The sequence below is a fragment of the Anoplophora glabripennis genome, unplaced genomic scaffold (assembly GCF_000390285.2).
Source record: "Anoplophora glabripennis isolate ALB-LARVAE unplaced genomic scaffold, Agla_2.0 scaffold228, whole genome shotgun sequence".
NCBI lineage: Eukaryota > Metazoa > Arthropoda > Insecta > Coleoptera > Cerambycidae > Anoplophora > Anoplophora glabripennis.
This window is the reverse complement of record NW_019416328.1, coordinates 440,965-468,102: the sequence shown is the minus strand read 5'-3', so window position 1 is coordinate 468,102 and position 27,138 is coordinate 440,965. Positions and strand designations below refer to the sequence as shown.

Genomic DNA, 27,138 nt, shown 5'->3' with positions numbered 1-27,138 from the left:
TAGTTACATTTACAATCATTTTTAGGTATTACTGTGGATTAATTACCAGCTGTTTACTGGTTACTGGGAGTGTAATTCAATACCAGATAGGGCATACAATCAACAGAACAGTTGTCTGCAATCTCTAGTTAGGAATATTATCTGTAAGGTTGGAAATCTCTTGCATACCTAGATTTAATTATCATCTTGAAGAGATATCGAAAAACTTTTTTAATAAAAGATATGCGCAAGATTGGGAAAACTAATGTTGATGTCGGTACAGCCCTTAGGGCAATAAACTTACAAAGACGCAATTTTTAGTCAAATACTTGTGTCATGTCATAAAGTTGTTCTCTCGTGGTTTCTTATTTACTTTTTCCGTGCGTAAAGGCAGCAACTTTATACACCTTGCAACAATGTAGGACGAAACAAATAAAACTGAAGCAAAACTTTATTTGAATAAATTAATTAAGAACGATACAATTTCCAGTTGTAATGTACTTCACAGGTACATGTACATATGTATAATACAACAAAGAAATAATGTGAAACATTTATGTAAATATTTGAAAGGGAAAAAGATTTTCTTCAGTCTATTGCACTTCTTGGAATTACTATTGAAATAATATCATTTACAATGCTGTAAACTTTCCGTTGTTTTTTTTTGCGGATTTATGAAAGATTATTTAATATTTGTAATGGAATATCTCAAACAATAAATATAAGTTTCTAGGGGATCTACCTCACTTGAATATTTGCTTCAATTGTTTAATATATTTTATGGACTTTTGGAATCATAGCATTTTTTAGAATAATCCATAAATTAAATAATACCATTAACCTAAATTATTAATTTCCTTATTAACATTCATAAGTAGCATATTTAAGTTACTTTTAATTATGAAAAATTTATTTTTATTTGACTTTTAAAGTACAGTAGATAGATAGATATCTTTTATTCTTTGAAACATAAAAAATGTATGAGAAACGTCATATCAAGTTGTAAAAAACAGAAATTACATTTTAACAAATATTTAAACACGCGTTATATATAAAAAAAAACATAAAAAGAGTAAATAAACGTTACAAGTAATGCTTGATTAGGTATAAAAGTATACGGTACGTACTTCTAACATTATCGCCATTGTTATCTTTACTATTGTTGGTACTGCTATTTTTATTATTTACTCCATTTGCTATTTTATTGAAAAGCATAATGACACTATTAATAATTGGTAGAAAAATCTGAATTTTTATGTCTCGAATTAAAATTCACATCTAATTTTCTATTCTTTAAAATAAATTTTTGACGTAGGGTTTACAGTGAAATTTTCTTTAGAACAATTCCAAAGGGCATAACCGATTAAGCATATGAAAACTGCGCCAGCGTCTTCATTAGGGCAATAAACTTAGGTACCGATTTAGCTTCTTAAATAAATTAGTGTTGAGTACAAGCAAGTGTAATGTTACGTCTTTTTCAAATAAATTAACTTGTGTAACGTTTGATTATAGTGTTGATAATATTGTGCTGTCGCGAACAATTTGACGAAAAACTGTCTTTCGGTGACCATATTGATGTATCACAGTCTCTGATGCTAATAGAGCATACGGTTTTATTGACCGTAACTGTCGCGACTTTACAAATATCAATAGACTTAGACTTCTTTATTTTATAGTTTCTCGTTATAAAACTACCCGTTTTACACTAAGCACATAGTTCGGTTTTTCAAATAAAGCCCGAAGATTCAGAATAAACCTTTATTCAACAAAAGGCAGCGATAAGTGATTAGTCAAACGCATAGTAATGGAGTCTCTTTACAAAAGTGAATTCAAACAAAAATCTATCTACCCACTAAATAATAGATTATTAATTTTTACAGAGTATTAAAATGATTCGTATGAACTTATTCATATTAAAATCCTTAAGAAATGTAAATCTTTTATATTGTTTTGTACTGAAAATAATTTATAGCGCAATTACCTAACTAACTAACATTTGCCTAACATTGCATGTTTTATCAAACCAGTAGAAAGCTGGGATTTCTACTTATCTTACAAACTTCCGTGGCTTCGGAATTTACTAATAGGAAAATTATTTTTGTACATCGTTGTGTTGCCTTCGTAATATCCATTCAGATCCTGTTCACAACAGAAGTGGTATAAAAAAAGAAGCGGATCTGCTCCATTTCAAGCCCACCATTCTTTCTTCATCCTAATTTAACGCTGTGTTACCAAATGGAGTCTCTTTACAAAAGTGAATTCAAACAAAAATATATCTGACACTGACTGTTCTCTTCAGCCAGCGTTGATTCATACTCTCCAAAAAACATTCCCCAATACAAAGTATGATGGCTGTGATAGTTTCGTTAGATGCAAACTTGAATACGCCTCTCTTGTGTGGTTCCGCCACTGTGCTGTTCACTGTAATAAATTAGAATCAGTTCAGCGTAGATTTTTTAAATATTTGAGCTTTAAATCTGATGGTCTTTACTTTACCCTTGGACATCCACACGATGAACTTTTACAATCTCATTCTGTTGCTTCTCTTGAAACTAGACGTAAAGATTGCTCTCAGGTTTTTCTTCATAAAGTACTGCATGATACAACAGATTGTCGGGAGTTTTTGTCCAAATTATCTTCTGTTGTTCCTAGATCTAGTTCCAGACGAAATATAACTTTTTATCTGCCGGCCGCCCGTACTAATATTCTTAAATAAACTCCCCTTTTTTTAATCTGCAACAATTGTAATGTCAACGATATATGTAGACATCTTTAATTGACTTTTTACTTAAAATGATTATATTCTATTTGTTAGTTTTTGTTTATATATTCTTATGTCATATTTTAGCTTTTATTTTTATATACTGTATATAAGTATTGTACTGAGTTATCCTGTTTTGTAATTGGGTTTCTTGTACCTGTTGGACAGTGTAACCTAAATAAATGAATAAATTAGAGGCTAGTGCAGTTTTCATATGCTTAATCGGCTTTTTGTAGTAAACGAATATCTACAATCTATTAATATATTTTATTTTATGTGTTTTTAATAATTTGATATTTGCGGTTCATATGTACCTAGAAATAGATATTTAAGATAAAATGATTATCAGTAATCCGTGATAAAACCAGTTTTATCACATAAAGACATTTAACATTTACTAATGAGAGACTTCGACCTTCAGCATTTCAACCCAAATGGACCACATAATTTTCTATCATGACTAGCTGTTTAGTTATAACATAACACACATGATATGTCTTTGCAATATCGCGATGTTAAAGGGAAATATGCATCATCATTTGGCTCTCAATATATAATTTAGTTGCATAATCATATGTAATAAATGTTACTATTGTGAAACATCATCTTTATCAGGAAAAAATAGATAAAACTTTTTTTTTTGTCTCCTACATATTTATGCCGATATTTTGACACTAAATAAATTGTTCCAAATTATAGCAAATGTGTTAACTACTCGATACACTTTAAACTACCGTTGGATTTCGACTACTGGAACTTAGAACAAACATGCAAACAAGTGAATGAGCCCAATCTGAACTGGGAATGACTAATCAAGGCCGAAGAAGATCGACTTACTAAATTTTTTCTATTTTCATAAATCCTTAATTGCGTAATTTCACTGAATTACATTGCAATGCAAATTTATGGGTGGTGAGTTGTTAGTTAGTATTATAAAAAAATTACGCTTATTAATGGTTTGTTTTGTTTTGTTTTGTTTATGAGTCATTCGCACGGCTAGCTTGTCGTTAGTGAAGTTAATGAACTGAAAGCGTTATTGACTTGGAAAATAGACTAATGAAATTGTTTTTGTATGGCCTATTATTCAAAACCCTCATTATAATCAATTGTTCCCATATATTTACAATTGACAACGAAGAAAACACTCAAATGGAATGATATAGTTAGTTTTAATACAAATTAAGCTATTTTCTTAATAATATGTCAACAATTTTATATTATATTCAATAATGGTTTCTGACATATATTATTACGATTATTTTTTTTTTAATTCATTTCGTGTATAATAACTTACATAACCAAATATATGAAATGCGAGAATAGATAGGAGTTAGTACAATATATTTTAAAAATATAAGCAACCTGATTTAATTTGACTTATAAATTAAATATACAGTGTTCCAAAATTAGGGGGCAATATTTCTACAGGGTCGAAAAAGATTACTTTTTCTTTATATAAACGTGGGTCCAAAAATTCCTCCTAAGTCACTTAAAGGGGCCACTCTGAAGATTTTTCCTAAATAAATCCGCAACCAGTTGAGATAAATTTATGAAATTTGGTAACTAGCTTAACTCTTACGTGCTCAGTCCGCTACTAGTACGAAATTTACAAATAACAACATTGTAATATGTTTTAGAAATCATTGATATCTTTGAAGACTTGATTATTCAAATTATTTTAATTATTATAAGCAACCTACCTATTAATTTTTATAGACTATTAAAATGATTCGTATGAACTTATTCATATTAAAATCCAGATGAAATGTATCTTTTATAATGTTTTGTACCTACTGAAAATAATTTATAGCGCAATTACCTAACTAAATAACATTTGTTTAACATTGCATGTTTTATCAAACAAGTAGAAAGCTGGGATTTCTACTTATCTTACAAACTTCCGTGGCTTCGGAATTTACTAATAGGAAAATTATTTTTGTACATCGTTAAGTGTTGCCTTCGTAATATCCATTCAGATCCTGTTCACAACAGAAGTGGTATAAAAAAAGAAGCGGATCTGGTCCATTTCAAGCCCTCCATTCTTTCTTCATCCTAATTTAACGCTCTGTTACCAAATCGCCTGACAATTTCTGAGAAGGTGGTTAAGAAAATCCAAAAAACGCAAATAAATTGATAATTTTGATAATTGTTGTCCTTCTTTACTGCATTAAGGATCGATACTTCTTTCTTATCGAAATATAGTGGAATAATGTACTGATAGTTTTTGAAATATAAAAGAAACATATATTTTTTTAATTAAAAAGAAAACCTTTTTGATCAAAATAAATCCATGGGTTGCAAACAGCGGACCCTAATATTTATTTAACTTATCCTTTCGGATTATTTGAATATCCAAATAATAATGTATCCATTATTTGACACATACCTTTTCGAAAATAATTTTGTTGGATTATCAAAAAATATATATATATTTAGCTAAATTTAATTTTCAATTTCAATTACTTTTTTTGTTTTAAACAAACAAAAACATAAAATACTTTTAATTTTTAAAATTATTAATTAAATACTAGAATATTTGAAATAATAAAATTGGTTTGTGGAAAGTATATTATTGTAATTAATAATATTACTATTTCATGAATTTTTGTATTTATTTATATTTTTCTCTCAAATGAATTGTAGATTTTCTTATTTGTATTTAAAATATTTTTGTATTTTTAATACACAAATAATAACCAGTAACTACTGTTTCTTAATCAGTATTAATAAAAACTATGTAAATGGGGTGTTGACAGTTAATGTTAGGGGTGTGATCAGTTAATTTAAGGCAATTAATTAATGTTAGATATTTAATGTTAGAAGTTAATGTTAGACAGTTACTGTGGACAGTTAATGTTAGAAATTAATATTAGACAGTTAATCTTAGAGAGTTAGGGTGAGCAGTTAATGTTAGAAGTTATTATTAGAAAGTTAATGTTTGACAGTTAATGTGGACAGTTAATGTGCGATATGCTAATTGTAACACATGAGGTATTATACTGAGAAACCAAGTAAATCATAAATGTTGTAAGTGAACTAGTTCCATTTTTAAACATTATACTGTTTAGTTAAAATACATATTTAGGAGAAATTAACCAATACATAAAAATCGCTTTACCTAAAACATTGGCAATTAAACCAAATATACCAGAAATTTCTCTTTAGACTATTGTTTCAATTTTAATCAGAAATCTAATCTGAAAACTATATTTTCAATCCAAAATTTAATGTGTTGAATATACGAAATGGAAGGTATGTCTGAATCTCACTTTTTGAATTAGAATTCGTGTAAAAAACTTTAAAAAATCTAGTATTTAATCGAACCCAATAGTCAATAATTTCTTTTTCTTTATTCTTAAAGTTTTAAATACGAACAATTATGTTTTTTATTAACGTTAACATTTGTTTTATGCAAAAAATGCATTAAATGTACTAAATGATCAGTTTTCAACTATATTGTTAAGATTGATCTCATTTGTACGTCTAAGAAAGTCTTACAAAGTCAATAGATCTAGTGATCTTGGCGCCCATAGTTTTTTTAATAAGGCAGAGAATTTTGATTTCAAAATATGTTAAGAACTGCTGGTCTAGGTTTCAGATTCTTTACATTGCTGGGTTGATAATTTTAACACTTCAAAACCTGAGGAAAATTGAAGATGTAATTAATGTCTAGCTATGATAGAAACAATTGATGTTCATTATTTTCCTACATTTGTGTCGAACTTGATTTCAGTTCGTTCAATATTTAGTCCAGTATCATTTAGTATTTTATGAAATGTTTTGTAACAAAAATTAAGTTTTGTGAAATTGGAACGCCGTTGTTTCATAAAATTTTGAACAGAGGAACAGAATAATCTCAAAAATATTCACGGATGAATGATTACAGTGTATGGAGACGAAACTCCATCATATTTTAGTGAAATATTGGTCCAGACAAATTCGCTGGGGTCGTGAATACAGTGAAGAGATACGAGATGTGGAAGGTGTTCAGACGTAACTAACCCTTGTGTTTCAAAATTCTTGGAAAGTTAAAACAATTGTTCTTGAAGATCGTCTTTGAAAGCTATCTAAACCAATTGTCATGAGTAAAATTTTTTAACAAGATTGTGCCATATTGTTGATTTCAAAATAAAAACTGCTGAAACAGCAAATTTATCAACATCAATTGAAATCCTGGGTGTATCCAGAAGCAAATTTAGAGTGGATTCACAAAGATGCTCCGCCTCCAAATAATAAATGCAATATCAACTGGATGCAGTAATGCGTTAATAGAAATACGTGCAGGTATTGACCAAAAACTTCGTAATTTGTATCATAAAATATCCTCGCCTTCACGACAAAGTAGGAATTGTACAAAATTGCCAAAGTCCAGTCTATCCCTCGCGTCTGTAATTTCTTTGAGCTGGACCACCCACCATATAGAGTGGATTTCCGTCTGACTTCTGGTTATTCAGAAATTTGGAAAAAGCAACTCAAGGAACGTAATTTGATGCTTATTCTGAAAATCATTGAAAGAACGTTCTTTGGTTCATAGTTAGGGACAAAACTTTGCCAGTATCCCTTGAATTATTGGTTAATAACTGAAATTTTCTAGAATTAATAATGAGAATGATGATATATTATCCAGTGATTTTCTTTTCTTGAAGGTCAATGGATGTTCGAATACGCTGACTCATAACGCCATCTGTTTGCAGCTGCAGTAAGTTCTAACGGTTTGAAAAATGGTGCCTGAAACTATATTTCAAATTTATACCTTCCACTTGCCGATGTCGCATTTATTCAAAGAATAATTCTTGTAACCTAGAAAGTAGAAAAGCATGAATTTTCTGTGGCTCCTGTTAGATTAGTAGTGTTGGTGGTTCGATTAGATACAGTAAAACAGTCACAAATATTTGTAAATATAATTTATAGGTAGGTATAGAGAAATACACGACGAGTAGCATAAAAAATATATTATTGTTTGTTGAATATTTAATTATGTGAAATATTGCGAAATAGTTGTGATAAAGAGGGATTATTGAATTCTCGTTTGATAATATAGAATTTTAAAAAGTTATTTTCTAATTCAACAGTATGTTTTCAAAGAAAATGGAATTTGTAGTAGGTACTTTTTATACACTATCTACGAAAAGAACAAAATTTGACTATTTATGTTAATAATTTGTTAATAATCAGTAGTACTATTGGAAACCACATAATAAAATTCAAATAAATATTGTAATAAACTCTAAAATCTTTATTTTCAATCATGTTAATTGATAATGTGTAATTTGAGGCTTTTGATATTAATTTATTTTTAAATATAATACTTTTCAAAGAATGACAATTTTTTCAGTCCGGAAGTCTATAACATCCGCATTAAAGATCAAAGATCGTTAAAAAAACCTCTTTTTTTATTGGTTACTACTAACACAGCTTAGTTTATTCTTTAAGCTGTGATACTAATCTAAAACGGAAAATATATTTTTGAATAGTTACCTACAATCTGTCAAAAATTATATTATTTTAACCATATTTATATTTATCTTAGCAGAATTATGTTTACAGAAAATCGAAACTAATTACGAAAAAAGCAATTATAATAGAATGCAACATACAAAACGTTATGTAATTTTATTATTTATTGACTAATGTGTAATATATTGACAAATAGCATTGAAAAAATTGAAAATTTTTTAATTTTCTTATTTTCAATATTATGTACAGGGTCATCACTATACTTTATTGTCTTTGATCATATCGGAAAAGCGAAATATTGCATTTGCTCGTTGCTTGGCAACTAGTAATAATATCGTTGAGTGAGAAATAGTATAATATCTTTCATATATTTAGGCATATTCTTATATCCCTTAATATTAGAAATAGAGCTGTGAAACCTTTTAAGTCTGCAATTCTAAAAAACAGAATACGTAAAAATATAAAGAATTTTAATAAGAAAAAACAGAGTTGGTATCTATAAATATTTAGTGAACAAGTCACATTTTCTTTTTTCGATAACGAACTTACAGTGCAGTGCAATCTCACATTGTTCCATGATAATCATGTACAAGGAACAGCATAACAGGAACTAATGACCTTCAAAGAAACCCAATCATTATTAGAATATTGCTTAATTATGGAAATACCATTTTAACAACGTCTAGTAGCAGATAACTTTGGAAGTATCCATATGCATATAAGTTTCCATAATATTTTGTATGTTAAACACATGTTCAGTAAAATTCAACATTGAATCAGAATAAACAAATACCTATTACAAATCTTATTACAAATTTGAAATTAATGCATATGTTTTATTAGGTCTTGGTAATATTTTAGAAAAGAAAAACAGAACTGTGGTAATTATTTTGCTTTGCCCAATAATACATTAAATGTATAGGGGTAGGTTTAAACAATGTCAGTATATTTAGTTATGCACTTTAATATGCTCAATAGGCAACAAAGAGCAATAATATCAAGTTCATTTATTGATGAAAATCAAAATATATTTTTTTTAATTTGAGCGCCGACAGATATTTTACAAGTTGTGCAATTTATAAAGTAAGTCAAATGGTTGAGAGTGGGAAATTTGTCAGTAGGTATATATGCGTACACAAGTCTTAGTCCACTAGTCAATTAACTGTAAATCCTCAACCTCTTTGTTAACTTAAACTTTTAGTTATTGTAAGTATAGTCATTTTATTATCTACAGGTGTTGCCTTTTCTTAGCTATCATTATATTGTAATGTAAAATACATATAATAAGGAAGTAATCAGTAATTTAGTTTTTTACCTATAGTAAATGGATCCATTATGAACTAGAATTTTATTTTACATGCTTTGTTTTATATACAAATCTTTACTATTTTTATCATTTTGTTTTCCAGATATAATTAACACAAATCTAGGAAAAATAGTTTACTATTAACATTTTGTTTCCCAAATCTAATATAATAATAACGTCTTTATTGCAATTTCTAAGTGAAATTTACAAAAGGCGAAAGTCTAGCCCATTGGCAGTTATAAATAAAACAAGGCCAATACTCATAGTAAAAAATATGTTTTTTTTGAGGGCTTATCATTTTTTTTTTTACAGGAACCCAATCATCTGTCAACAGGTAACAAAATATGGCATTACCAGACTGGTCACCAAAATCACCTGAATGGTCTAAAGATGAGAAAAAACTCGTACTTGAAGATATTATATCCGAGCCAACAAAGCAGAGCTTAAAAGACATCATCTCTAATAGCGATGAATTTCCTATCAAATTTCCTATAGATACGGGAAGATGTAAAACATTAACAAGTTACTTAACTGAGTCCACTTTAGAAAGAAATATAAATTCCGTCTATCCTCTGATCCATGAAAACGCTCTAGAACTGTACTGCAAGTTTATTTTGTACAAAAGACATCATGGTAGTGCCGTTGAAAAATCTCTTTATAAAAAAATGACCCTAATGGAATTTATAAACAGATTGTTGAAGAAAAGAGCTGTGATGTTTATGGGAAAGGATGATAAATACTTGCTGTTATCTGGAGAAAAAGGATCTAAAGGTTGGGAAAATATTGGAACTGACAAAGAACAACCTCCCCTTCTCCTTCAAAACTGCATAAGCTATGACGAAATTAAACTTGCCGTATTTCTGTCTGTGAGTTCTTACACATATTTCGTCAACATAGGCGATAGAAAAAACATGGCAAAATACGCAACCGATCGGAAAGATATCGAAGATGAAGGTATTATAGTTGGGATGATTGGCCCAAGACTAAAAAAAGTTAATGTCATGGAATTTCAGGAAATGGTAGTGAATGAAAGACAAAATACAACCAAAAACGGTTATGGTACTAAGATTTCGTCTAGTGTTCATAAATTATTTTCAAATTTTTATGAGGAACCTTGCAGAGATTACTCAGAAGTGCTGAATTACAAGAAAACTCTGCCTAAAAATGAAGAAAGGTACGTGGAATTGAAAACCAAAAGCATTTTTGACAACCACTTGTACCATAAGAGACTTGCCATTTCCATAGACACTCTGTTAATGGAAGCAAATTATAGAGCTGCCGAAAAAGAAACCTCTGCTTATATATACGTGGTTGGCTTAGGATTAGGGGTTTGGAAAATTTCTGACCATCAAGAAAAAGTTTACATGGATGCATTTGCCAAACGAATTTCGTAAGTGTCTTTATTATTACTAGTATATAAAATATATATAAAAAAAACTGAAGAAATAGACCTTTACGCCAAAATGATCAGTCAATCAGTCAAGGTCAGTATTTTTTATGAAAATAAATTTGCCTAACCAAAAATCTCACACTAAGATATGTATGTCGTTGACCGAATATGTATGTCGTTGACGTCTTGAAAATCAATCGATATAATCTGTTCACTATAAAATAAATTAAACCTGTTAAAAATAATTTTAAAACGAAATGTCATTGCTGAGTATTGAAAACGAAAACAGACTGACTTTTGAAACGTTAACGGCTAATTGAAGAGCATAATATACAGAGTGGCCAAATGAAAACGAAACAGAGCCATATTCAGGAACTGCGTCAAGAGTGTAGAAAAACGCTCAGACCCGTCGATTTTAGATTAAAACATTCTTTGCTGGTATATTTGACTCTGCCACTTTCACCCCCAAGCAAGGGTAAGCATCACCCCAAAATATTTAAATGGCATTGGGGGTTGAGTAATATTTCTTTTGAAAGCTCTTACAATTCTCTTTACAACAGACTTTAAATTTTACAATTCCGCCCAAATACTTATTAAGAATTTTGATTTTAAAGTTGAAACTTATGTACAAACAATTAGTAACGGTAAAAATGTCATTCGAGTTAATACGCCAATGGTATAAATTTGGTATTTCTTGCGTTACATTGGTTTCTGGCGATTTGTTATCACTTTCGTAAAAAAACACAATTGTAAAAAATGAACGTAAAATTAGTGGATTCCAAAATATTTTCTAGTATTATTTGGTAGCGTTGGTTGGTAGTTTATTTAATTGTGTTTTTGAAAATTAAACACTACGGTTTATTCCATTGCGGAAAGGGTAGATATCATTTAATAATAATAGTGTCTTTATTACATAGAGTACATAGTGTGAACTTAATTATAACTAAGATGGCGAAGTTCACCCGATCGTGCTCTTCCACTTAACCATCATATAATATAAAAATATAGAACTAGTGACGTTTATCTCGTAAATAACGTTTATATTTATGCTTGAACTCTACAATAGTACGCGAATATTTGATATACTGAGGGATATGATTAAAAATATTAACTGCGATATAAGAAAATTAATGTTGAAATTTGTATGAACAATAAATGTGCGAATAGAACAGCTCAGCTATTTAATGAACAACATCAAGATCGACATGTCAGGAGGAAGTATGTTCTAGAGTTAGTAAAAAAAATTTCAAGAGATAGGGAACGTAGCCAATAAAAAACGAGAAATTGAAAAACCTATAGTTAATGAAGCTAGTGATGTTGTTGTTTTGGGACAAGTTCATCTTGATCCTACATTAAGTATGAGACAGCTGGCATCTGTGTCTGGGATCAATTGAACTAGCATACACACCATTTTGAAGAAGAATAAATTCCATCCATACAAAATACATTTAGTCCAGGAACTTCATGAGGATGATTATGAATGACCGCCATTTGCAATTTTGCGAAATAATGAGTGAGCGAGCAGGGAACGATCCCAAGTTCCTTTTAAACATCTGTTTTTCTGATGAATGCAGTTTTTTCTTGAACGGGACGGTAAATCGTCACAATTGCCGCTATTGGTCCGATTCAAACCCAAGAGTTTTTCACGAGGTGCATACACAGCAACCGGAAAAATTAAATGTATGGGCTGGAATTTTCGGTGACCTTTTTTTCTACCTGGTTATTTCACTGGCCAAATGCTGTTACTGGAATACGCTGTTGACCCTGTTTTGACTGATATTATTGAAAATGTTCCAGAGTATGATGAAGATCATTTGATTTTTCAACAGGACGGTGTTCCTCCGCATTATGCGTTAATTGTCCCTCAGTATTTGGACCAACGTTTTCTACGGAATTGGATTGAGAGAAGAGGCAGCATTGAGTGGCCTCCACGATCACCGGATTTATCGCCCCTTGTTTTCTTTTTGTGGGGGATACCTAAAAAGAAGAATCTATAAAACACGGCCTGCGTCGCTGGAAGATTTGCGTCAAAGAATCGTCGACGAATGCCGTTGAATCACTCCGGAAATGCTTCGGAATGTGCGCGAACGTTTCGAACAAAATCTTTATTCTTGTATGGAAGCAGGCGGTCATCAGTTTGAACATTTAATCAACTAAGTAGTAAGCAACTAAACATAATTTAAATTTTAAAATGTAAAGTATTGGGCGGAATTATAAAATTTAAGGTCTGTTGCAAAGAGAATTGTAAGAGCTTTCAAAAGAAATATAACTCAACCCCCAATGCCATTTAACTATTTTGGGGTGATGCTTACCCTTGCTTGATGGTGAAAGTGGCGGAGTCAAAATTAATAGTAAAGAATGTCCCCCTCTAATCTAAAATCGACGGGTCTGAGTGTTTTTCTACGATTTTGACGCAGGTCCTGAAAATGGCTCTATTTCGTTTTCATTTGGCCACTCTGTATAGTATTTTGTATTTTCTATGAGTGCGAGATTATTAGTTAGACAAAACTATTTTTATAAAAAGTAACCCTTAGCAGATCCTTTAGGCGCATGGGTTTATTTCATAATTTTTTTAGTTTTCTTTTTTTCATAGATTTCAAAATACCTGATAAATAAAGTAAAATCAGATACTATGCTATATTGTAAAAAATATTACATTAACAGATTATTATGTCTCTTGTTAACACGACTTATGCGGGGCAGGATGCGGCTTATTATTAATTTTTAAGCCTACATGAATTTTGGATAATGTGTTCTCCATTTTCTTGATTACAGTCTATTGGGGAAGAATTTATCATCAGTGAGCGATATTTGTTTCTCTTACATAAATCAAGAGACATGTGGAAGCTATAAGAACGGAGAAATTTTTCCTGTGAAGGATCATCCAAAATCTGGAATTAAAATTCATATTATTAAAGGAAAACCTCATGCCAAGTTGTTAAACGCAGATGCAGGTGGGTAAAATCCAATGAAATATTGTATACGGTGTATTTAACAGAGTCATATCGTCGATTTATTTTGATTGTAAAATTCAGTTGGATTAATTTGAGTCAAAGATTCTTGTGGGAGAGGTGGCGGTATATTATTATTTTTAATTATAAATAGTTAACTATGTGCAATAAATTTTAGGCAAACTTCTTGTTGTGTCGTACGCTTGGGATGGCAATGCTTTACCGGGCAATGAGTATTGGTCTGGAAAACTTGGAAGCAGTGGAGATTCTGCAGCTGCGTCGTCGACACAAATCACTGAAATCCACAATCCTCACATAAACCCGTTAGTTGAGGCCAATAATTTGAGAGTTATTACCAAAGATGGTGTTGTTACGTTCAAGAAGTATCAAGAACTCATTAGATGTGACCATCTTAAGAGGAAGAAGTAGTTTATATAATAACAGTTTTTATTTAGAGCATGAGTGCACTAGGCGATCTGGGCGCCTCCCCCGCCGTCAAGTCGCCTAGTGCACGCTTGCTCTTATATGTAAAAGTCGTTTTAAATTGACGTTATTGCGGGAAACAACTACTCTGCGGGCTGTCTGCCCCGACCAGCGCTAAGTTATATAGAGCCTTCATAAATGATTGCAAGGCTTGTGACCAGTAATTTTGTTTTGTTTCCTTCACGTTGGCAATAAAATTTCGGTAAAATATAAACAATCAGATCAGGATTACATTAAAACACAACGTTCTGTTTCATCAGCTGTGATTGGCGCAATTTTTCACGAGATTCTATTCAACCAATCTGCGATCGCATTATTTCAAGCGTAGACGTAACGGTTTGTCATTGTTCATTGCAAACGAATCACTAATATTGGTGCCGCCAAGATCTAGGGAATTTTCAAAACCAGTACCAATCATGCAATATTAGGTTGCCTATGCTTTGGCGGTCATATGGTTATAAACATTTATGAAGGCTCTGTACCTGCTATATCTAGAGGAAACAGTTAGCATTGTTAGTAAGTCTAATCTCCAGATATTGACCGATTTCACACTTACTGGTTCTTATCAGTATGCCGCACATGAGACAACCGACGAACGATTCACTCTTCGTGTACCTTTAAACGTATTATTTTCAAAAACATAAAATTAAGAAGAAACCTATAAATATAGTAAAACAATTATTATTTATATTTTAAATAGTAAAAAAAGAAATCTAATGTCAATTTGGCCTTTATAATAACAACATCGAACTTCAAAAAAAATTAATTAAACTATAAATATTTGTCAAACACATGAAGTATATATCTAAATATGCTTATAAAATAATTATTTTTTATATTTTAAATGTGTTTCCTATTTGAGCTGCTTAATTGTTTTATATGTGTATATTTTTTTGTAAAATTATACATTTTAAAAATAAGTAATAGTACCCAAATCATTTACTATTTAACTACTGCTACTTTTGATTTACGTTTAATTGTAAGTATTAAATTTATTTAACTTGTATTGTCAATATAATTAGATAAAATCGTAATTTACAAATAAAACAGAAATATTTTTTTAGATGTATTCTAAAAATATAAGGTTTGAACTAAAATAGAAATTAATAAAAATATATCCTCTTGAATTTCTATCTATTTATTAAACTCTTGATATGATTTTATAAAAATGTATTTATATGGCTAAATTCTGGGACAACACAATATTATACTTGTAGGTTTCCCGTGTTTAATGATGTGTCAAAAAATAGGAGCGTTTTTCATTGTCCAAATTTAAGTATATTTTTTTTTATATCAGTATTTAACAATGACCCCTGAATCTCCCGTTTTTAAAATGCAAAACGTTAAATCACTAAATATCTTCTGAACAAATGAATATTTGACTCAGAAGCAATAACTTTTATTTAATATCTTTTTTCGTAAACCTCTTGGTTTATAACATAATTTTCAAAAATTAAATCACTATTAGTTGAGCTAATATTAAACAAAAAGGAAGTACCAAATTGCGAACTAATTAGTGCTAGTATTTTTAATATTTAGGCTAGGAAAAAAATTTTAAATAGTGGAACGATATAGACTACTCGTACGAGTTATTTTAACTAATACTAAATAGGTACTGGACAAAAAGGTAAGTTATGGAAAAAATTAAACTAGACAAAATTGTTGCTTACGAGTTAGATACATGGATAAAATTTTAGTAGGTACTCATATTTTTTCGTCATGTCAGAATAGCAAACATTAATTTGAATTAATTTGAATTAATTATGTTGACAAATTAGTAATTTGTAATGATAATCTCTATTTTACATTACTTCTGATTTTAATCATGTATTCCGTTTCAATATCTTAATTTACTTAGAAATAAATTGGACATATTTGGATAGTTTTTGTTATACATTGTATCAAAATCGAAGTTATGGGTTAATCCTTACTATTATAACGAGGAGTAGATAATGTAGATAATGTATCTTATCTCTGGTATGTATTAATCTTACGGTAAAATTACCTACACATAACTTTATGAACTATGCAACACAATATACAACACACCAATGCAGAATACAATACATACATTTTAGGTCTGTTCCAACAAGAGTCAGGGATTGGTTCCCAACCGTTAGAAATGTTTGGCCAGCTAAATTCTAAATGTGTCTTCAGTGAATATATCGCAAGAATTAGTTGGATGCACATTTCTGACGGTTTGGAACCAATCCCTGACTCTTGTTGGAACAGACCTTTTTTACATAACATATTTTATATCACAAAATTCGTATCAAATTATTATAGTGTGTATTAACATTCGATTGTTGGAGATACGAATTTTTCAAAGAAACAAAGAACACAGAAAAATTAAAGATCAGCAAACTTTATAATATACTATATTCATAAAATGCACACTAAGAATTATTATGAATATTCAGAGTAGGTATCTGCCACAATCTAAAGGTAAAAAATGAATAATTTATGCGACAGTAAAAATGATTTACTTTATTTAATACATCACAAGTAATAAAATTTAATTTAATTTAATTTAAAATATTGTCAATATACGAGGATAAATGAAAAAATCATAAATATATAATAATCTGTAATAATTTATATTAATCTAACATCTATTTCAAAGCTATAACAGTTAAAAGATTTATATAAAAGTTGTAAAAATAGTTACTGGTCACTAATGGTTAGTTGCCATGTTTTATTTCAGATAGAATAACGGTTCACTTGCTTAGCGACCTTTTGTAATAAAATATCAACGCCTGCATTACAATGGTGATAAGATAAAGTTGTTGCTTAGCTAAGTCTTTTTGATGGAGATATTGTACCACACTTCTTTGTTTTCATTTCTGTAAGTCTCCAACACTGCTATAGGGATGCCCACGGCATATCCGGAGTCTATTATTTCCGTGATGTCATCCTTTATGTCATCTTGGCAATTTTCACAAATTATTATTTTACGGTTCTGGAATTGGTCACTAAATATGTCGATCTGGAAACAAAGAAATGTTCGAAAACTGTCATTAACATCATAAATTATAACAATAATTAATAACCAATACTTATTAAAACATTTTTACCTTTCTTGAAAAATATTACATTTAGGTATACCAATTCGAAGTCTTTAATTTTGGTAACGTTTACTTCTTTTGATACCATCTGATGGTTTTATTGGTTTTATATTTATTTTCAGCAATAGAAGAATAAAAATTGCTTACCTGAAAATAATACTGAATTGTGTCTTCAGATTTTCCAATATATTGAACTACCCAGTAGATGTAATTTTTAACAGTATTCGTGTGTACGTAAAAAATTTCCTTGTGGGCTGACATAAGCTGCAAAAATATTTTACCACTGTTATTAAAAATGGCTAATGAAAAAAAAAAAAAAAACAATAAATATGAACAGAGTGATCAGTTCGCTGTTTATTGGTATTTTTATATGCGTTTTTGATAATGTCATTTTTTTGTGTGATAGTACTTATTTTAGCTCTCAGATAGTTTTCATTTTTGGGTTAGAAGTTAAGGAGTTAAAGAAAATTTCTACTGTTTTGAAAATAATTCACAAAACTAACTTTCAATAAATACTAACCTGGATCATTTGAAGAAGATAAGTCGATTCGGACTAATGTCCTAGATAACTTAGCTTTTGAGATACTTGATGTTAAAGTAAAAAAAGACATTTACACAAAAATCTCTAAAGAAGTTTGGCATAGACTGACGAAATTTTAGGTAGTGATTTATCCTAAGTAAAAGTAGATAAAAATTCACTGAACTTGTATACAACTGACTTGTGTTTTCAACTTATGTCGACTAGTGGCGGAAATACTAGAACACACTTTCATTAATAATCCCAGAATTTGGAAGCCACTGAATATTTGGAAAAAAAAACAATAATATTTAATCATATAATAAACATACAGTAAAACTAGTACTAGTTTAATGAAAAAAATCTATAGGATTTTTTATGTTAAAAATATAACTTCAAATGTAGTGTAAACATCAAAAGTCCATAAAACATATTTGGAATATTATTCACCAAAATTTAAACATTTCTTCACTGACTTTTCGAATTTTTGATTATCATCATGTATTTAAAATTGCATATTGTATAGTACAAAAGATTTATGTGAAACTAGTACTTTTAGATGTATTATAAGTAAGTACTCGGTTCAAATTTTGGAGTCCGTTGTGCTAGTGTCTCCCAGTATCTGTCACTGGTTGACAAAATAAATTGAATGAACTTTTATTTTTACTTAATTAACTCACTAACCAAAGCTTCATCAGTTTACGTCAAATACCTTAAGAAATATTTACATAATATAATATTAATTTCAAATACAGTAAACCTTATACGACTTGAACAAATTCATCAGTCATTTAGTTGTGCAATGGCATCGTTACCAGAGTAGCACCGGAGCTCATTATCTGTCTGAATCTTTTGCTCTACCATTAAAGTCATTTGTCTTTGTCAGTGTGTATCTCGCAGACAAGATAAGTTTGATCAAGCTGTAGGTTAATGTGAATTTTTTTCCTTAAAGTGTTATGTACATAAGATACACCCTGTATATGTTTAACAAAATAGTTAAACCATATTTTCACGTCTGACTCAATCTAAAATCCAAAATCTCTTTTTAATTTACTTACATAAATAGTGCTGCCCAAGTTTTTCCACCGAGACCAATTCTCTGGACCAATAATGACGGCCTCTCTGTGAGAATTGAGAAAGTGATCTTCTATGCCTGTTCTTCTGCCTCTCCAAGAGCAACCACTCACTTTACACTTGTAAATGCGAAAACTAGAAACAGTGAAGTACAGGGTGTCCATAAGTAATGGTATATTTAGCAAATGTTGTAATGGTATAATAGCGAATTCTACACACCAAATTTTACGATTTCACCAAACTTACGTCCAAAAGTTGATACTTAAGAAAAGTTTGTTTTCATTAATTTTAAATGACCTTTCCAAAATTATGTACGTACATTGTACACGTTTTGGGCATCGGAGGTTCTTTGAGAAGACGAATTCAAATCCGATCATAATTTTGCTGTTACTTATTAGAGGGAACTACTTGTGGCACTTCGCATGTCTTTAAAATGTCATAACTTGGTTGTTTCTCGACATCCAATAGTTGTTACAGAAAATGGATCGCTTTTTTTTATTAATTATAAACTATTTATTTGTTGTTATATATTTCGTTGTATTTTATTGTTTTATATGTATTTAAAAGTATGTTTTTTTACTTTGGCACCCGGTTTCTTTTTAAGTACCTACCAACAACCTTTGGACTAAGGCAAGTTTGATAAAATCCTAATATTTTGGTACGTAGAACATGACGGTAAGTTCGACGCACAGTGATTAAAATTGAAAATTTGGTATCAAAATTTGCTCGACAGCATGGAGAGCGGTCAAACCATTTGATTTTTCAAATAATCCTTAAATATTGTACTTTTGCAGTTCACTGCAGAAAATAAGTACAGTACAAATATAAATATAATAGAAGGCCGAGAAAGTAAACAGTAATATTTATTACATTCAATTATCTGGATACTATGTATGTATATAGTAGGTACTTTATATAAAACTACTCAATCGCAAACCGCATTCTCTTAAATCCACGAATCCGACAACTTATAAACACCGAAACCCATAAACTCCAAAATCTGAAGATTAAATGATAATTAACCCCGAAATCCATAAATAATGAGGCCAAACAAGTAAAATAAACCCCAAAACCCATAAGCCCTAAAACCCTATAAACCCTAAAACACATAAACCTCAGGACCTAATCCTAATCCCTAACATCCATAAACGAGAAAATAAATAAACTCAAAACCCTAAAACACGTAAAAACCAAAACCTATAAACCCTAAAATGGATAAATTATATTTACGAGTATACGGTTTGCTGTTCAATAGTTTTATATAAAGTACTATACAGTGTGTCCAACATAAGAATGGGATAGCCTTAGGATCTAGGAAACGGTAAGAGATACAGGGTGTCTCAAATTAGAAAAAAGTTGTTTTTTTATACCCAACAATATGCCGTTTAGAAAGTTTTAAACTTCCGGGTAGTTCCGGAGATATCCGGAAAAACCTGAAATTTTGCAAAACCCTTAATTTTTTTCTGGCTTTATTTGAAAACGAATTTTAAATAAATTGCATATTTACATTGCCACTTTTTTCGCTCTATCAAATGGCATCAACATTTTTCAATCCGACGTTTCGTCTTCGAGGGGCCATCATCAGGTTATTTTTTTTTAATACGTCGCTACTATTTTTATGACAAAATCTAAAATCATTTTTAATTCTGAATTAGATAATATTACTATTGTAATCGCTTAAAAAGGTGTTTTAGCTTGTTTTAGCTATCATTTAAAATTTTTCCTGAGTACCTACAGCTCTGAACGCTTTCAAAATATCTATTGGAGGAAGTCATAACAGTATAAAAGTCAGTACAGCACTAAATATCCAACAATTTTTTTTAATACTATTTGCAATACTAATTAGAAATACATAATAAAACATTTTATAAATTCGTATTATTTTTTTATTAGGTACAACAAATTTGAAAACTTTATAAACGGCATATTGTTAGGTATAAAAAAACATAACTTTTTTCTAATTTGGGTCACCCCGTATCTCTTACCGTTTCCTAGATTCTAATGCTATCTTATCCTTATCTTGGACATACTGTATACATGTACTATATAGGTACATAGTATCCAGATAATTGTATGTAATAAATAGGTATTATAAGAGTAATACCTATTTATTACATCCAATTATCTGGATAAAGTAAAGATACTTTCTCAGACTTCTATTATATTTATATTTATCCCGTGCTTATTTTCTGCAATGAACTGCAAAAGTACAATGTTTACGCAATATTAAAAAAAATCAAGTGAATTGGCCTCTTTCTATGCTGTCGAGTTAATTTTGACGCGAAATTTTCAATTTTAATCACTGTGCGGTGGGGGAGGGAGCGGGGAAAATATTCATAATAAGAACATTTTATATTAAATAGATTGACCTTTTGAAAAAGGAAATGTTAAATTTGTAAAGTGCGAAAAACACTGTAGCTCACCCTCAAATTTTTTTGAGACAGGAAATCTAATGATCCAAAAAGTTCAAAGTACAATTTTGTTACTGTCACTTTCCCAATTTCAATATTTTTTTGTTAGTGACTTCTTCAAATTTTCGCATTTTGAATGTCTTTCCGACTCTTACATCGGCCATATTAGTACCGCCATCTTTTATTCAGGATTTTAGATTTGTATTCAGCGACACCAAAAACCCGCGGTAACAAAATTCAGGCAAAAATATTGAGTAGAAAAATATGGGACTGGTTTGTCGGTGGTTTCTAATCCTTTAACATGTTGACTATGAACCTACATTTGGTACTATAAAACACAAGGCTATGGTTGTTTCCATTGTTTTACACTTACATTCGTTAGTTCATCTGAGGGGTGAAATTAACCCCCTCGTAAGAGTATTTTAGATTATGTTTTTTTAGCGTTTTACTAAAAAATAACCTGGTAAATCGGTTATTGAGCTGCGGATTGGGATTTAGCAAAAAAAATACGCAACATCTGTCTATTCATGTCTCTGATACATCATTTTTTGTGGGGCCGTGCAATTTAGTTAAGTATGGTAAACTTTTGTTAAAAAATATTGTTATATAAATTTCAACACCATGTAAGACTTTTAAATTATCAGTGATAGTATACGAGATTATAAGATAAATCTGCAATATTTTTAATGATTTTTCGCTGTTTTCTCGCACTTGCTATGAAGGTCATGCGTGCAAGAATACTGCGTAATACTCTATTGTAATTTGTCACTTATTATAAAGTAATTACTTACCTACAAACTGTTAAGTGGTCGTCCATTTCGTTTAATCTCAGGTTTTCTTTACAACCATAATCGGAATTGTGACAGGGATAATATAGTAACTCCGACATAGCTTCCAAAGAGAAATTCCTGGTTCCTGACAGATCCTCATTGCAAGTCGGACAAATATCAAGTTTATTCCAACAGTTTTTGCAGATGCTGTGACCTAAAGAATATGTTTGTAAGAAAATTTTACATATTGATAAAAACCCGAATATGTAAAATTATATGCATGCAGCATTAAAGAAATTCATTTAAGTCAGTTTTACATACATATTTATACCGGGTGCCTCACAGTGAGTGCCCTATTAGATTATTTCAAAACCTACTTCGTGTTCTTTTCAAATATAATAATTTTGTTCCTGTAACACTTCTGGTTATACCGGAAGTTGACGTCAACTTTGTTATTTTAAATGGGTCGCCCTATATATTATTGCATTTTCGAATTCTACGTGAAATTTGAGGGTCTCTTTATTAAATATTCCCTATACCTAGGAGTTATAGAATTTGAGATATTAATTGTTAAAGAAAAAATTTGACAGATGAAAGGGTCCACGGAGATGCTAATAACTCTTTTCAGGAGCGTGGATTATCAAGTGGATTTTTGATACCTGTAAAAGGCATAGGTAACACTAAATTATGGTATACCAACAAATTGAAACATTTAATAATAGCTGTTTCATTTTTGTTGTTACATTTTGATAACTTCAAACAGCTATAACTTTATTAACTTAAATGGAACACCCCATATTTTTTACACTGTCGAATGTAGATTGAAATTTCCTTTTAAGCCATATAAGCATTGTTAGGGTTGTCGTTATTACTTCTAGAGATATTTGCAATTTTCTATTTTTTGGACAGTTTTTCTCGTATCAGACATGTTGTCGAATTGGCCATGATCAGAGATACTCTAAAAACAATTGAAATAACTTAACATTTGTCAAGTTAGTTGTCAAATTATTGTTGTGTCTGAATAGTTTTTTTAATTTGAAAATGTAAATAAAAATGCCTGGAGATCGTTTAAGGGCCCCATATTCTTTAAATAGTGTTTTCCGCAAAGACAAATAATTTCAAACATTTAATAACTGAATAATCTAAAGCTTATCAAATAATAGGAATGTTATGTCATGCCACCTGAGTATTTTCAAAGACGCCGCAGTAAAACNAAAAACCCGAATATGTAAAATTATATGCATGCAGCATTAAAGAAATTCATTTAAGTCAGTTTTACATACATATTTATACCGGGTGCCTCACAGTGAGTGCCCTATTAGATTATTTCAAAACCTACTTCGTGTTCTTTTCAAATATAATAATTTTGTTCCTATAACACTTCTGGTTATACCGGAAATTGACGCCAACTTTGTTATTTTAAATGGGTCACCCTATATATTATTGCATTTTCGAATTCTACGTGAAATTTGAGGGTCACTTTATTAAATATTCCCTATACCTCGGAGTTATAGAATCTGAGATATTAATTGTTAAAGAAAAATTTGACAGATGAAAGGATCCACGGAGATGCTAGTAACTCTTTTCAGGAGCGTGGATTATCAAGTGGATTTTTGATACCTGTAAAAGGCATAGGTAACACTAAATTATGGTGTACCAACAAATTGAAACATTTAATAATAGGTGTTTCATTTTTGCTGTTATATTTTGATAACTTCAAGCACCTATAACTTTATTAACTTAAATGGAACACCCCGTATTTTTTACACTGTCGAATGTAGATTGAAATTTCCTTTCAAGTCATATAAGCATTGTTAGGGTTGTCGTTATTACTTTTAGAGATATTTGCAATTTTCTATTTTTTGGACAGTTTTTCTCGTATCAGACCTGTTGTCGAATTGGCCATGGTCAGAGATACTCTAAAAACAATTGAAATAACTTGACATTTGTCAAGTTAGTTGTCAAATTATTGTTGTGTCTGAATAGTTTTTTTCATTTGAAACTGTAAATAAAAATGCCTGGGGATCGTTTAAATTATACTAATAAGGATTATTTTAATGTGTTTGTTATTTATGAACAATGTGCAAAGCAGCATATTCTCTACATGATTGTTCTTGTCAAATTATTTCAATTGTTTTTGGTGTATCTCTGATCATGGCCAATTTGACAACAGGTCTGATAAGAGAAAAAAGGCAAGTTCGGTATTGATATCTAGATGCTCTAGATATATATCTTTGTCTTATTATCTCTTACAATTAGAAAAGAACAAAACACGTTTGGAGCGTCTAGATGTTAATACCGAACTTGCCTAAACTGTCCAAAAAATAGAAAATTGCAAATATATCTAAAAGTAGTAACGACAACCTTAACAATGCTTATATGACTTGAAAGGAAATTTCAATCTGCATACGACAAAGTAAAGAAATAATATATATGTGTTCCATTTAAGTTAACAAAATTATAACTGCTAATAGGACACTCACTGTGAGTTACCCGGTATATATATTAATATTGCATTAATAGAGATTTAATTTGTTCAAATTTTTGTGAAAAAATGTATAGATATGCNTTTTTAGTTATTATTTTATTTGAGTAAATTTAAATGGTAACAATGAATAAACAAAACATCAAGGATTTTATTTTTGTGCTTACTTTTGTTCTACACGTTTTACTTTTAAAGATTTCAGTACCTAAAACGCCAGAAATTTTACTATTTCTCGGGCAGGAATATGGCCACCTTAAATTATACTAATAAGAATAAGGATTATTTTAATTTGTTTGTTATTTATGAACAATGTGCAAAGCAGCATATTCTCTACATGATTGTTCTTGTCAAATTATTTCAATTGTTTTTGGTGTATCTCTGGTCATGGCCAATTTGACAACAGGTCTGATACGAGAAAAAAGGCAAGTTCGGTATTGACATCTAGATGCTCTAGATATATATCTTTGTCTTATTATCTCTTACAATTAGAAAAGAACAAAACACGTTTGGAGCGTCTAGATGTTAATATCGAACTTGCCTAAACTGTCCAAAAAATAGAAAATTGCAAATATATCTAAAAGTAGTAACGACAACCTTAACAATGCTTATATGGCTTGAAAGGAAATTTCAATCTGCATACGACAAAGTAAAGAAATAATATGTATGTGTTCCATTTAAGTTAACAAAATTATAACTGCTAATAAGACACTCACTGTGAGTCACCCGGTATATATATTAATATTGCATTAATAGAGATTTAATTTGTAAAAATTTTTGTGAAGGCGGTCACAAAAAATGTATAGAGATATGCAGAAATTAATTAAATATTTTTAAAAGAACTTTTGCGGAAATAATGCCTTAAACTTGTAACTTTAACACAATATGCAACTTGGTTTATTTCTGATGTATCTGTTTATGATCAATAATGTGTTATTTAAAAGTAAGGATTTTATTAAACACTCACCTACTACGCATATGTAAATTGGAGATTGCATATACTCAAGGCATGCAGGACATTCTAGGGATAATAACATATTTTCATTTAAACTCTTCATTTTTTATTTTAAAAACTAAATACAGATCAAATACGGGACTCTACAATAGACATCAGATATGAACTGAAATTATTTTACTGCCTTGTGCCAAACTTCTTTTTAAAGTTTTTGTGAACATATATTTCCATAGTTTTTTTCCTCAGAAATATTGGGACGATAAAATATGAATTTGATTTAAAAACTAACAATAAACACGTTTTTGGCTCTTCAAATGTTTTTTTTTTTATTAATTCGTTATTAGAATGTTTTTATATGTTTAAAAATGCGATGAAATATATGAAAGAAGTAAATAGGTACCTATATGCAGGAATCTTCTCTACAAATAAAGTTTCTGTGCCTGTGTATAAAAATATGATATTTGAAATTAAAGCAATTTGATATTATGGAAATGGTCGATTTTGTTTATCTAAATTATTAAGTGCTGTAAATATTTTGTGAAGGTGAAAAGGATTAATAGTTTTAACTTAATGTTTTGGAGACACTCTGAAAATCGTTTAAAATATACAAATTTTATATTATAAATGGAGCAAGTCTTGAACATAAAAAGATATTTTGTTTTATACAGAGTGTGGCGTGTATAATCTATAAAAATTAAACTACACCTTCCTGATGATATTTGTAATAGAAAAGTCTTATACGAAAAAGTTCTATCTTTTTTTTTTTTTTTTGTTAATTTTAGTTTATTTATCGAAAGTGAATGCCGGCCGTGTGTTTTTTATTTATTTTTTTTTTTGTGTTTTTTTTTATGCCGCGCTGGATGCTTCTTTTTTATTTCAGTCTGTTTTATTTCTTGTTATTCTTACTGAAGGTTGGTTTTGTTACATTGTCAAAAAATTTGTGCAATCAACTGATTTTGTATTTATATTGAATTCATTATTCACTTAATTATTAAATATTAAGTATAGTCCATCGACCCATCAGTGTTAAAAAGTGAAAAGATTCCAGACAAAAGTTTTACGATAGTGACAGTGTAATTTTTATAAAGTAGTAAAAAATAAGAATAGCGTGCCGATTAAATTAAAAAAGAGATTCTTATTTCTTTCTTTGCTTAATTTTTTAGTTTGTGCACAAACTAGTTTTACAATGAACCGAGAAAACAATACATTTACTATGTATTTCGCGGTTAGGGAAACTCATTTTCAACCCTATATATTTGAAGAACGACTAAATGGACCAACATAATATGCTGAATTTTTGACAAGAGACATAATAACATAAATAAGTTTAAAACAACTCCACATGCACACTGCAATTGATTTTTTATAAGATAAATAAATTTATATCTTGATCATTTTGTTTGCATATGACTAAAAATTATCTACCATTCATAGATTTTTATATTGTATGCTTCTTATTACCTTTTGTTAATGTACCGTTGAAAAAAATTGTAATTCTTCTAATATGCCAATAAAGCCATTTCGAAACTGATTGTTG

The 27,138-nt window shown here is 29.8% G+C and overlaps 2 protein-coding genes across 5 annotated transcripts in view; one reads left to right on the top strand and one right to left on the bottom strand.

Moving 5' to 3' along the window:
* The window catches only part of LOC108905878, a 39,987-nt gene extending 24,552 nt beyond the window's left edge, over positions 1–15,435 (top strand). The window contains exons 1-5 of one of the 4 annotated variants that reach the window (XM_018708941.1): positions 7,548–7,651; positions 9,816–10,893; positions 13,669–13,847; positions 14,023–14,296; positions 14,350–15,435. In XM_018708941.1, coding sequence (XP_018564457.1) covers positions 9,848–10,893; positions 13,669–13,847; positions 14,023–14,273 — 1,476 coding nt within the window. In that variant the 5' untranslated portion in view covers positions 7,548–7,651; positions 9,816–9,847 and the 3' untranslated portion in view covers positions 14,274–14,296; positions 14,350–15,435. Of the gene's footprint in view, positions 1–7,547; positions 7,652–9,327; positions 9,404–9,815; positions 10,894–13,668; positions 13,848–14,022 lie in introns of those variants that run through there. The other 3 variants (XM_018708938.1, XM_018708940.1, XM_018708939.1) reach the window with 3 other exon arrangements.
* Positions 15,436–16,987: 1,552 nt separating this feature from the next.
* LOC108905869 (E3 ubiquitin-protein ligase sina-like) lies at positions 16,988–22,361 on the bottom strand. The gene is made up of 4 exons (XM_018708919.1): positions 22,186–22,361; positions 18,968–19,118; positions 17,540–17,656; positions 16,988–17,313 (listed from the first exon to the last, which is right to left on the bottom strand). Exons 1-4 carry the CDS (start codon positions 22,281–22,283, stop codon positions 17,122–17,124), a joined length of 558 nt encoding a protein of 185 aa, XP_018564435.1. The 5' UTR covers positions 22,284–22,361; the 3' UTR covers positions 16,988–17,121.
* Positions 22,362–27,138: the final 4,777 nt, after the last annotated feature.